The sequence below is a fragment of the Lasiodiplodia theobromae genome (genome assembly GCF_012971845.1).
Source record: "Lasiodiplodia theobromae strain AM2As chromosome Unknown scaffold_14, whole genome shotgun sequence".
In the NCBI taxonomy this organism is placed as follows: domain Eukaryota; kingdom Fungi; phylum Ascomycota; class Dothideomycetes; order Botryosphaeriales; family Botryosphaeriaceae; genus Lasiodiplodia; species Lasiodiplodia theobromae.
In genome coordinates, this window is record NW_023336344.1 from 533,550 (window position 1) to 544,854 (window position 11,305).

General features: G+C 55.6%; 3 protein-coding genes across 3 annotated transcripts; 1 reads left to right on the plus strand and 2 right to left on the minus strand.

Moving 5' to 3' along the window:
• Positions 1–1,725: 1,725 nt before the first annotated feature.
• On the plus strand, positions 1,726–3,803 carry LTHEOB_5212 (Penicillin-binding protein; the record flags this gene model as incomplete). The annotated part of the gene is made up of 2 exons (XM_035514333.1): positions 1,726–2,133; positions 2,232–3,803. The coding sequence occupies 2 exons, from the start codon at positions 1,726–1,728 to the stop codon at positions 3,801–3,803; spliced, it is 1,980 nt and encodes a 659-aa protein (XP_035374080.1).
• A 180-nt stretch (positions 3,804–3,983) lies between these two features.
• LTHEOB_5213 (Exodeoxyribonuclease iii xth) lies at positions 3,984–5,152 on the minus strand (the record flags this gene model as incomplete). Its single annotated transcript, XM_035514334.1, has 2 exons — positions 3,984–4,688; positions 4,763–5,152. The coding sequence occupies 2 exons, from the start codon at positions 5,150–5,152 to the stop codon at positions 3,984–3,986; spliced, it is 1,095 nt and encodes a 364-aa protein (XP_035374081.1).
• Positions 5,153–8,984: 3,832 nt separating this feature from the next.
• On the minus strand, positions 8,985–10,727 carry LTHEOB_5214 (High-affinity nicotinic acid transporter protein; the record flags this gene model as incomplete). The annotated part of the gene is made up of 5 exons (XM_035514335.1): positions 8,985–9,206; positions 9,274–9,955; positions 10,024–10,259; positions 10,321–10,472; positions 10,541–10,727. The coding sequence occupies 5 exons, from the start codon at positions 10,725–10,727 to the stop codon at positions 8,985–8,987; spliced, it is 1,479 nt and encodes a 492-aa protein (XP_035374082.1).
• Positions 10,728–11,305: the final 578 nt, after the last annotated feature.

Consider the following 11,305-nt stretch of genomic DNA (forward strand, 5'->3'; position numbering starts at 1 on the left):
AGTCATTTGAAAAAGCGGGCATGGGCTCTGCAAGAATGGTTTCTGTCAAGACGAATTGTCCACTTCACCGACGAGGAAATGGTCTGGGAATGTCAGCAAGAATCACTTTGTGAATGCTCCACCGAGGACGAGACACATAGATTTCGAGAGGTTCGCAAGACACCCTTCAAAAGCCTCGTCGAGGACTTTCCGGCTCTGTACGAGCAATGGATGGGCATCGTCCGTGAGTTTTCTAAGCGGTCAATCACCCACGAAACAGACCGGCTGCCCGCCATTTCTGGAGTAGCGGAGGTTTTCAGCAAAGAGACTAAGGATGAATACGTTTGTGGAGTGTGGAAGAACTGCCCAGCAACCCTTATCTGGTCGCCTGATCTCACAGCTGGTCTTACCCTGCGCCAAGATAAATTCTACGCACCGTCATGGTCATGGGCCTCCATCGCGACACCAATCCGGAAGACCTATTTGCGCGAAAAGGAAAACGGGGATTACTGTACCCTAGCCGAAGTCCTGGACATTGATTCGGCACCTGAGACTACGAATCGGTTTGGTCCCGTCAAAAAATATGCCAAATTGACGATTCGAGGACACGTGTTCCCCGGACGATGCCGCGAACTTGCACCTGGTGGAGGGTACTATTACAACCACCATTTCTTCATTGGAAAACGGCGCTCAGGGGGTTATATCAGGTTGGATTTTCCACAGATGCCGTCAAACACACCTTTGCCTGGAGATATCACACTGGTGGATATATCTAGACTTGAACCAGATCTTCATCCTGGAGATAAGTTCATTGTGTTGATCATTTATAGAAAAGGTCGGTACATTGATGGATTGGTTCTCAAAGCTGTGGATGAGTCAGCGTCCATGTATCAACGGGTTGGCACGTATTCCGGGGAATATTTGGGGCCTGGAGTTCCTGAGTGGGATCATTCGGAGGAAAGAACCATTACTCTCGTGTAAACATAATCCAACGATTGCTGCTTTGTTGTTTGTGGTGTAGCAAATTTGAGATTGTCTTTTGTTTTTGGGAGGGGGTGGCTTATCTATTCTTCAATAGGTAAAGCGGCGGTTGTGGCTGGCGGCGTAGCCGGTAGGTCACGGGGTTTGGGTGTGAGGGGTTAGTTGTGTTGGCGGTCGCTAGGAACCCCCGAGCGGCGGTCTGCATCGTCTGCTTTGTTGTTCACTGTTCTATCATCCACCTACGTTTTTCCAATTCTCCACCATTGGATTCGAATCACTCTCATCATTCTTTCCGCGCTTATCCGTCCTCCGCTCTCGCATCAGGCAGCAGCTTAAGGACGCGAGGCGATTGGTTCCTGCGAATCCTGCATGCGAGCGAGTGATAAGCGAGGGCGTAGGATGAGGTCGTAACGACAACGCGGCTTACTCTACTCTTTTGTGTGTACATTGATTGATTCCGATCTCGCTGGCCCTGCTCATCGGTCGAGTACATACAGAAGCGGGGTCGACTTTTCGTCCGTATCTTGTTGCTGCTGGACGCAACGACGAATCGCAGGGTAAACTGATCTATATTAGCTTCACATATACTTCCTTGGGTCAAACATACGTTGGAAGCCACACAGTCAGTTCGTTCATCAACAACATCGTTTCTGAGCGTCTTATGCCGAATATTTTGAGTTTTCGATCGAAAGATATATACATTTTCTCCCGGGAGCTTCTTTTCCCGTTTTATTCCTAATCTCTCTGTCCAAATATCACATCAAGATGCGCTTGTTCAGCACAGCAACAGCGCAACCGCGCCCCGAACTCCTGCTTCTCATCTCGCTCGCCATCTCTCCCTTGCCACTCCTGGGCCGCTGTCTTGCACCGCCGTCTTTTGATGGGCACACATCAGCGGCACGACGATTCGGGCAGCAACAGCAACAACAATTCCAACAGCAGGAACCAGTTTTCGAGACCGACGGTCAGCGGGCTGGTGATTATGAGCAAGGGAGTGAAGGGGTCGATGATGATGATGACGACGACGGTTGGGGCGATTGGCTGAAGGAAAAGTACGTCGTCAGAGACCCGTTTGATGACGAGTTCGACCAGATGGTGGAGGAGACGCTGGAGCACTGGCACGTGCCGGGATTGTCAGTGGCAGTGGTACATGGAGACTATACGTTTGCGAAGGTCAGTGATCAACTTCCTCTGCTTCCATGCACCCCCTGATCCCTGGTGTCCTCGATGGAATCTGCTTGCATCTTGACGACTGACGATGAGCAACGCAGGGCTACGGCAAAGCCATCCTCCCGGACGTCCCCGCCACGCCCGAGACGCTCTACTACGTCGGGTCGACGACCAAATCCTTCACAGCCGCCGCTATCCTCCTCCTCATCGAAGACGCGCAACTCCAAGCCAACAACAGCGCCAGCCCGCACACGCTCCCGCCCGACCTCTCTCTCACGACCCCCGTCTCTTCCCTCATCCGCGACGACTTCGTCCTCCCCGACACCTACGCCACCTCAAAGGCCACGCTCGAAGACCTCCTCACCCACCGCACGGGCATGCCACGCCACGACCTCTCCCTCCCCGGCGCCACCGGCCCCCGCACCATCACCCTCCGCGACCACGTCGCCAACCTGCGTCACCTGCCCCTCACCGCCGACCTGCGGTCCGCGTGGCAGTACTGCAACATGATGTACCTCGCCCTCGCGCACGTGCTCGAGCAGCTCACGTCCACCACCTGGTCCGAATTCGTCCGCGCGCGCCTGTGGGCGCCCTTGTCCATGCCACACACCTACGCCTCGCTCACCGAGGCCCGCGCGCAGGCTCCGCACCTCCTCTCCGCCCCCTACTACTGGCACAACGCGACCGCCTCCTTCGTCCGCGAACCCTACCTCCCCGACGCCGCCGCCCTGACCGGCGCGGGCAACGTCCTCTCCTGCGTCGCCGACTACGCGTCCTACCTCCGCGCGCTGCTCAAGCGCCGGCCGAACCCGTTCGCCAGCCAGGACCCCTTTCGGCAGCTGCGTCGGGCCGCGCGGGCCGTGGTGGCGGATCCGGCGGACAGCGACGACGAGGAGGAGCGCGGCGGCGGGGCGCATCCGCCGTGGACGGGGCCGACGCTGTACGGGCTGGGCTGGATGGCGCAGACGTATCGGGTTGGGGGGTTGAGGGTGTATACGCACGACGGCGCGGTGACGGGGTATGCGGCGAGTATGGCGTACGCGCCGGAGGCCGGGTGGGGCGTTGCGGTTATGGCGAATACGGAGGTTAGGGGGAATTGGGCGGCGGAGAGGGTGGTGGTGAGGCTGGTCGAGGGGTTGGTCGGGACGCCGGTGGGGGAGCGGTGGGATGCGCTGGCTGCTTTTGACGGGCAGTGGGAGAAGGGGAGGAAGAAGAGGGCGCGGGCGAGGGAGGAGCTGTATCCGGGGGCGCCGGGGGGCAGGGGGGAGGAGGGGTGGATGCCGTTGGGGTTGCCGTTGGAGAGGTATGCGGGAGTGTATGTGAATTGGGGGTATGGGAATTTTACGTTTGTGGTCGAGGAGGGGCATGGGGCGAGTCCGTTTGAAGTTGATGGTGTGGCAGATGACGCCACGGCGCACCGGCGGAGGCACCTCCATGCTTCTGTCAAGGACAAGCTTTGGGCCTTCAAGTTGTGCTTGGAACACGTTTCGGGCGAGTACTTCATGGCTTGGCAGGGCGCTGTCGAGGAGATGCCTAACGGGCTGTTTGACGACGAGATGCCGTTCAAGGCTCGCTTTGAGGTGGGCGTCAGCGGAAAGGTCGAGCGGCTGCATTTGGCCATGGAGCCGAAGATGGGGGAAGACATGATTGTTTTCACGAGGGTCGACGAGTGAGTGGGAAGGGTGAAGAATATGGCAGTTTGGACTGCGGTCGGTGAAAGATTGGCACGACATCTACCTCTTTGGATTTTCACCTCGGGTTTCACATGGCTTGGTTTCCCTCTATACGTATTTATTTATGAACTTTGCGGCAGAAGATCAAAAGACTGACAAGACTCCAAAGACGTCTCTCGTTCAACGAATCTCAGCCTCCGCACTTCTGAGTCTCGCCTCTTCTCGGTAATGAGCTTCAATGCTCTCCAGCATCAAGCGCGGAAGGTACCTCGGAAGAGCGGTCCCAGACAGAATGCGGTCCGATATCTCCAGATACCTGGCACGGAACCCTTTCCACAGCCGCGCATCCTTACCGTCTCCTCCGTCTTCACCATCCACCACCACCACCACAGGACGCGGATAGTACGGCTCATTGCCACAGAACGCCTCAACCGCCCGCTCGACGCCCTTATCATCCATGCTCATATTGCCGCACTGATCGAAATCAAGCAGCCACAAACAGACCGCCGCCCGCTTCTGCACCAAACGCTCGGTATCGCTCCCGGGCTCCAACCCCTCCAGCTCAGCAGCAGTAAGCGGTTTCAACCGTGCCATACCCGGCGGGACGCTGCCGAGCACGAACTCGACCCCCCGCCCATCGACGCGCGCCTTCCAATGCATCGTCGCCAGCGCGCCCGCCACCTGCGCCGCCAGAACCTCCGCGTCCATCCCGAGCTCTTCCATCTGGTTCAGGTGCAGCTTCAGGTTCCGCAGCGAGAAGAACCGCTCAGAGCGTTTCGCGCTCTGCCGGCGGCTACCCAGGTACACGCGCACGAGGCAATCCCTGTTCCCCGGCCGCTTCATGGTCTGTTTCCGGTAGGGGTCGTACCAGTCGTCGACGGCAGCCTGCCCGAACGTCCTGATCAGCTCGAGCCGCAGCTCTCGTCGGACAGCGGAAATATCCTTTCCATGGCGAGAACCGGTCTGGCCTCGGCGAAGTGCTCGCTCGGGTCGTTGTGCACGGCGAACGTGTGCGCGTGTCGCTGCCACCAGGCCGCGTTTTCGTCGCCGGGGACGTAGAACCGTGGTTGCGGGACGCGCACTTCGTCGAGCTGGAGCTTTTGGGCTGCTTCCCAGATGTGCGTGTGCATGACGTAGTCGTTCCAGAGCTGCCCCGGCGTCGAGGGAGAGTGCGCGACCTTCAGTGCGACGCAGGAGTCGTCGGCGGCGTAGATGCGGCCGCAGGAGCCGCTGCCGATGCTGCGCGGGGAGTCGGATGCGGTGTAGCGGGGGTTGGCGTTTGGGGGGTTCGGTTTTGTGGGTTGGATGGAGAGGAGGCGGCCAAGGGCGGAGGCGGAGGAGGAGGGCATGGTGTTGGATGGGACTTTTTTCCCCTTGGGGTTTTGCGGAGGGTCTGATTGGAGTTGTGTGTGCTGGTAGGCTGGGATTGGAGTTCGTGGTTTTGATGGCGCCGTAGAGTTGCGTGAGCTGCGGTTTAAGTATGGTTTTCCTGATTCACTTTTACCCAAGCCTTTACCACTGTACCAAATGTTCGTATGTGCGTCACTCACCCAGATATGCTATTTGGAACGGGGGGTTCATCCGATATATATGCATGTTGTAGCAGACGTGCAGACAAGTGGAGGAGTAGGAGGGATCACTTGAAATTTTTCATTCTTCAAAACCGTATTAAGATAACCGCTCCTGCTTCGGATAAAATACGGCGAGACTGAACTGTAAATTGTAAGGACATTTTAATTTTTTGTTTCGAGACGTGAAAAGGGACTAATTTCAGCGTGGAAAGGTTCAAAAATACCTGTATAGGCACACGCCGTGAGAGATATCAAAAAACGTCCTTGGTCTAGGCCCCGGCACTATGTATCATGCTACATTTGACGGAGCCCCTTCGTGCACTGACAATTGGAGTGAATGTATAAGAAATTGACGGAGTGCCTAATGGTGGATTCCATGCTATTCGCCTCTCTTGTTTGCTACCTCGTTTGCTGTTGATTAGTTATCCGGCGCTTATATATTCTACGCTGCCCACAGATAGCTTATGGATCATTCTGCGCATTCATCAAAAGCTAATCTCGATCGAGGTTTCTAAGACGCAGCATTTTTCGATGGTGCTCTCGCCTATCGGATTTTGATGTCATTGGCCGCATGATCCACCGCAGGATCCACCTCTGCAAGCGGGGTACTCAGACATCAACACTATCTGTACATCGCTGAACCATCGAGCATCATCCCCACAACCCCAACAAGGCCGATGGGGGAATCTGGCACAAGAAGTAGTAAGTTTCCCCGTATTGCCAGGCGTTACTCCTTCTCACAAGCAGATGGGTCCACCCTTGCCTTCTGGACCACGCCGCCGCACGGCCCTCTTAAGCGCAAGAGAGGGCTGGCATAAACTTCGAACGAAAGTTCATCAGCGTGTACAGGATATACTTCCTATCTCCGTGCGATCCATAACCATGGCCACGAAGGAGCTCCACAACGACTCCTTTGGGAATCCTGACGGAGCAACGCAAGCGACCATAAACGATGAGGCCTGCTCGTTCTGTGATGAAATTTACATCGGCGGGCCCTCCGAGGAGATCCAAGGGGGCATTGGGAGTCTTTTTCACCAGCCTTGCTCTGGATGCTCCGCCCAGGACCCATCGTTGTGTGCGCGATGCCAACATTCAAGATTGAGACATCACCTAATCTGCGATGAGGACAGGGATTACGAGATCTGGATCCCACTGGACCATCTACTTGAAAACTTGCGCCATGGGTCGAGTCCAAGCTGCGCCATGTGTTCCTTCTTTGTTGAGGCCGCACGGCAAGAAGCCGAATCTCAGATTCCAGACTGGGACATGGAGAAGTGCTGTTCTTTCAACCTCGAATGCCGGGAGCCACTATACCTCGATCCTGAATTAATCCAAGCAGAAATCTGCCCTAGTCCATGGGCGTTGGCATTGGTGGTCCGTTTCGATGCCAATATCGCGTCCTTGGTCGTCACTTTGGCCGGTTTCGACCTCCAGTCTCAAAGGCTAGCTCCCCCCAGTGCTGGCACTGCCCAACTTCAACATGAAAGTTTGCAAAAGAGGGCGATCCCCCAAGTCGGACAGACCGTCAACTGGGAAGTCATGAAGAATCTGCTCGAGACCTGTTGCGCAAGTCATCAGAATTGTCATTCGACAGAAGTGGAGCTCCCGATGGGCTTTCGGCTCATCGACGTGGAGAACAGATGCCTAGTACAAGCTTACAACTCAAATGTCGGCTATTTCGCTTTGAGTTATGTTTGGGGTAAAGCATGCGACGTTTCAGGCCCGAAACAGACGGTAGCAACCCTCACGAAAAGTAGTTTGAACCATCTTCAGCAGGAAAAGAGCCTTTTGCCATCCGTCCTACCGAAGACGATCGAAGACGCTCTCCAAGCATGTGTGGCATTGGGATCCAAATACCTATGGGTCGACCGCCTATGCATCGTTCAGGACGATAATGAAGACAAGAATGTCCAGATCGAGGCCATGGGAACCATCTTCGCCTCGGCAAAACTGGTCCTCATAGCTGCCGATGCAGAGAATATGCATTCTGGAATCTCTGGGATCAGTAAACTTCGTCGATATGCCTCACAGGCCGTGGTGAACAGCTCCGGAACAAGCCTGCAGCGCGTCTTGACCAGTATGGAACTATCAGCCAAAGCGACGCCGTGGTGGTTTTCAAGAGCTTGGACGTATCAAGAGGCAATTCTGGCGAAACGAAAGGTCTGGTTCACTCCGGTTCAGGCGTATCTTGAGTGCCAAACAGGCATCTTTACAGAGGATCTTTGGAGAAGCTACGCAGCAAGCGCAAAAACAATCGTCAGACAAGTCCATCCACCCGGGCTTGCCACCAGCGAAGCCTTCAAAGCGCATCTAATAGAATACACTGAGCTCTCTCTTACGTATCAGTCCGACATCTACAATGCGCTCACTGGGATCGCCAACTCTCTTTACGGAGCGGAGAGCTTGATCTATGGCTTGCCCCAGAAGGATTTTGACGAGCTTCTTCTTTGGGAAAGCAAAGGTTCAGAGCCCCGTAGCGCAAATGGAGTGATGCTGCCATCCTGGTCTTGGGCTTCCATCAATGCCCCTGTGTCCCTGGACTCACAGCTCTTCTGCGGTTCGTTGGTCAAGTGGTTTACTTGCGTTAGACAAGGGAGAAAGACGTCAACTGTACCGATCCGGGCAGACAGTGAACCATGGACGTGGACCGAGCGAGATAGCTATGAAGACTTTGTAGAAGGAGCCCACGGAGGTTGTTCACCTCATCTATACATGGGAATCGCCTGTATACAAGGCTGCATTCAAACTCCTCTACCCAAGGGCTTGCTAGGTTCCAGCAGTCAAACTATTAGGGAACTGGACATATCAGCACATACTTTGTGGCCTACGTATGAGGCGTATTGTCACCACCTGTATGCTCAGAGTAAAGAGCTTACGCAGGCAAAGATGCAAATGCTGGAGCCCGGAACTCTCCTTGGTCACGCACAGATGGCAACGCTCAGATATACCAAACACATTGAACACGAACACTGTCGCGGTTTTGAGCCAGGATTCGACTTTGAGATGTACGGTGACGGTGATAGACCAATAGGTGCGTGGACAGGAGTTGAGCCCCAGTCTGCCTTGCAGGAGGGAAGGGTCAAGGCAATCGCTCTGTCGGTTCTGAATTACGGATCGTTCTACTTGTACTCTTCCATTATGTGGTGTCTATCCTCCTCCTTTCCCAAGCTTTGCGCTTTTGAGAGCAAATTTGATGAGACCTTTATGGAGGCTGGAGCAGAAGTATTGCGGGACCCCAGCGAAAACCTGACATTCTTCGACTGTGAAGGAAAGGCGCTGTTTCCTCCTCCAATGCTCTATGTTATGCTGGTTCAGGAAGATGGGTCGTTTTATCGACGCATAGGTCTGGGTCAGGTGTTCTTGTCGCGTTGGCTGCAAGCGGGCCCTCGTTTCGAAACAGTTCTCCTAAGATAGACACAGGCGATAGTCTGGTACATGCATCAAGCCTACTGAGACAAATTTTCAAGTGCTTTTTTTTTTTCCCTGGCGCTATCTCGGTCTTTCAACCCTGACTACATCTCATGTGGCCTAATAGCATATTGAGACTCACGCATTAACGCCTATCGAACTCATAGAACCCAGCTACTTGCTCCTGATAGACTCTTCCCCATCACGTTGTGTAGATGAAGTGCGGACTCCGATCTCCCAACTCCTCAATCTGGTCCGGCGTCAAGCTCGCCGCCTTCCAGTCCTCCTTCCCCGCCGCCCTCCGCCTATTGACGTGCGAAAAATACCACGACAGGAAAGCCATTATGGTGACGGCGACAAGGCCAAGGCTAAGCGTCACCGAGTGCCCGCGATGGTACTGGGGGCCTTCGGACTTGGGATATATCTGCGAAGGACATTAGTCGATGATGTCCCCTTTCCACTCCGGGAGGGAAAAAGAACAACAAACTTACATAACTCATCATGATCCCCCCCGTATTAACCCCCATAACATTCATCGCCAGCGCCACCGCCCTCTGCCCATACCTCGGCATATTCACCGCCACCCACGCAATGCACACGCCCGACGCCGCATACATCCCCAGCGGAATCACCATGCACCCCGCATACCCCGCCGCGCCTCCATGCGTCGTCAGCAACACCACGTACCCCGAGCACGCCACCAGCGTCGCCGCCGCCGCGACAGCCCCGCGCCGCTGCAGCCGGTCCGACACCCAGGCCACCAGCAGGCACGAGATGATGCCGCCGGTGTAGCACGGGATCGTCATGGCCTGCACCTTGAGCGTCGACCACGACGGGTTCAGCCCGCGGATGATGGTCGGCAGGAACGTGCTGTAGCCGTAGATCATCGTCGCGGTGCAGAAGCCCGCCGATGAGAAGAGGTAGAGCTTCCAGTCGCGCAGGGCGAGGAGGATGTCGGAGCGCTGGAGGTGCTCGGCGGCGGCGGTGCGGGAGGTGGCGTAGCGGGCCTGCCGGGCGCGGAGGAGGGCCTTTTCGGTGGGCGTGAGGTACTTTGCGGATTCGGGGGAGTCGGCGAGCGTGAAGAAGGCGATGGTGGCGAAGAGGCAGGTTGGGATCCCCTCGAGGATCATGATCCAGCGCCAGCCGCGGTAGCCGAGTGTGCCGTCCATGTAACTGGCCAAAGTTATTAATCAGTGTTGCTGTATGGGGTTGAGGGCTGATGGGCTGCGGTTGATGCTTACCCGATGGCGTAGGCGAGGAGCCCGCCGAATGCCCCGGCGATGCTGCTGTTCATCATGAACAGCGCCAGTCGCATCGCCAGCTCTTTCTTCGTGTAGAAGCACGTCAGGTACAGCGCGACGCCCGGGAAGAAGCCGCCTTCGAAGATGCCTAGTAGTAGGCGGAGCGACACCAGGTCGGCGAAGTTCTGGGCGAGGCCGGTGCACGTGGCGACGATGCCCCACGTGAAGGTGATGAACTGGGGCAGACGTTAGTCTGGGTAGAGATGGGGGAAGGGGCTTGGTCATGGTCTTGCTTACAGGGATCCAGCGAGAAGGGCCGACGCGCTTGATGATCAGGTTGGACGGGATCTCGACGAGGACGTAGGTGACGAAGAAGAGGGACAGCGCGATGGGGAATTGTTGGCCGGTGAGGTTCAGGTCCTCCTCCAGCCCGTATAGCCGCGCATTTCCTTACATCGCCCAGATATTAGAAGATGCGGAAAGCTGCAAGGGACGCGGTCACGTCTTTGCTGCTTACCGATGTTGATGCGATCGAGGAAACTGCAGACGTAGAGGGGTGCTACCACTGGCAGGATGTGCCAGTCCAGCTTCCGGAGCAGCCGTTTCTCCGCCTCGTAGTCGATGTCGAGCGATTCGGACTGGGTATCCGATGCCTCGGGGGATTCGATCTTCGTATCCGCTGTGATCACGCTTGGTGCCGTCATGATCGTGAATTGACTCAGTATCTTGTTTCGTTCAGAAGGCAGAGATATGGTGGACATATTGGACGTGCGCACACTCCACGCGCCCCAAGAGTCGCTTCTTATGTTATCCTCATATCCGGATTCAAAACCGAGCTGTTGCACTTCCGTCTATTTTTGATTTTTGCCTTCTTTCGGCCGTGTACTGCGGAGGCGGACACAAGCTCTCTCCAAGAGTTTATGATCATCCCAAGGCCAATGGGTGTGGCTGAATCTTGTCACACGTGGCTCTCGGATGTCTGATCCAGGGAACACTCTGTTATCTCTTGCTGCCTCATCGCTGATGGAGCCAAATGCGGACAGCGATGATCAATGTGGTTGAGTTGAAAATTAGGATGAGTCGGAAAGTTAAAGTGCAATTGTCCGAATGGACCTTTGGGCCGAACCGAGGCACCGAAGCCTGTGCTGGAGCAACTGCCATATCGGGTCTTATAGCTTGCATATTAAGGAATCATGTGAATTCCGCCTCCTTGCACCTGTATCAGACAGATCAGTGACGCGATTGGACTCAACTCACGAGAGTTCACGGAAAAAGACGCAGA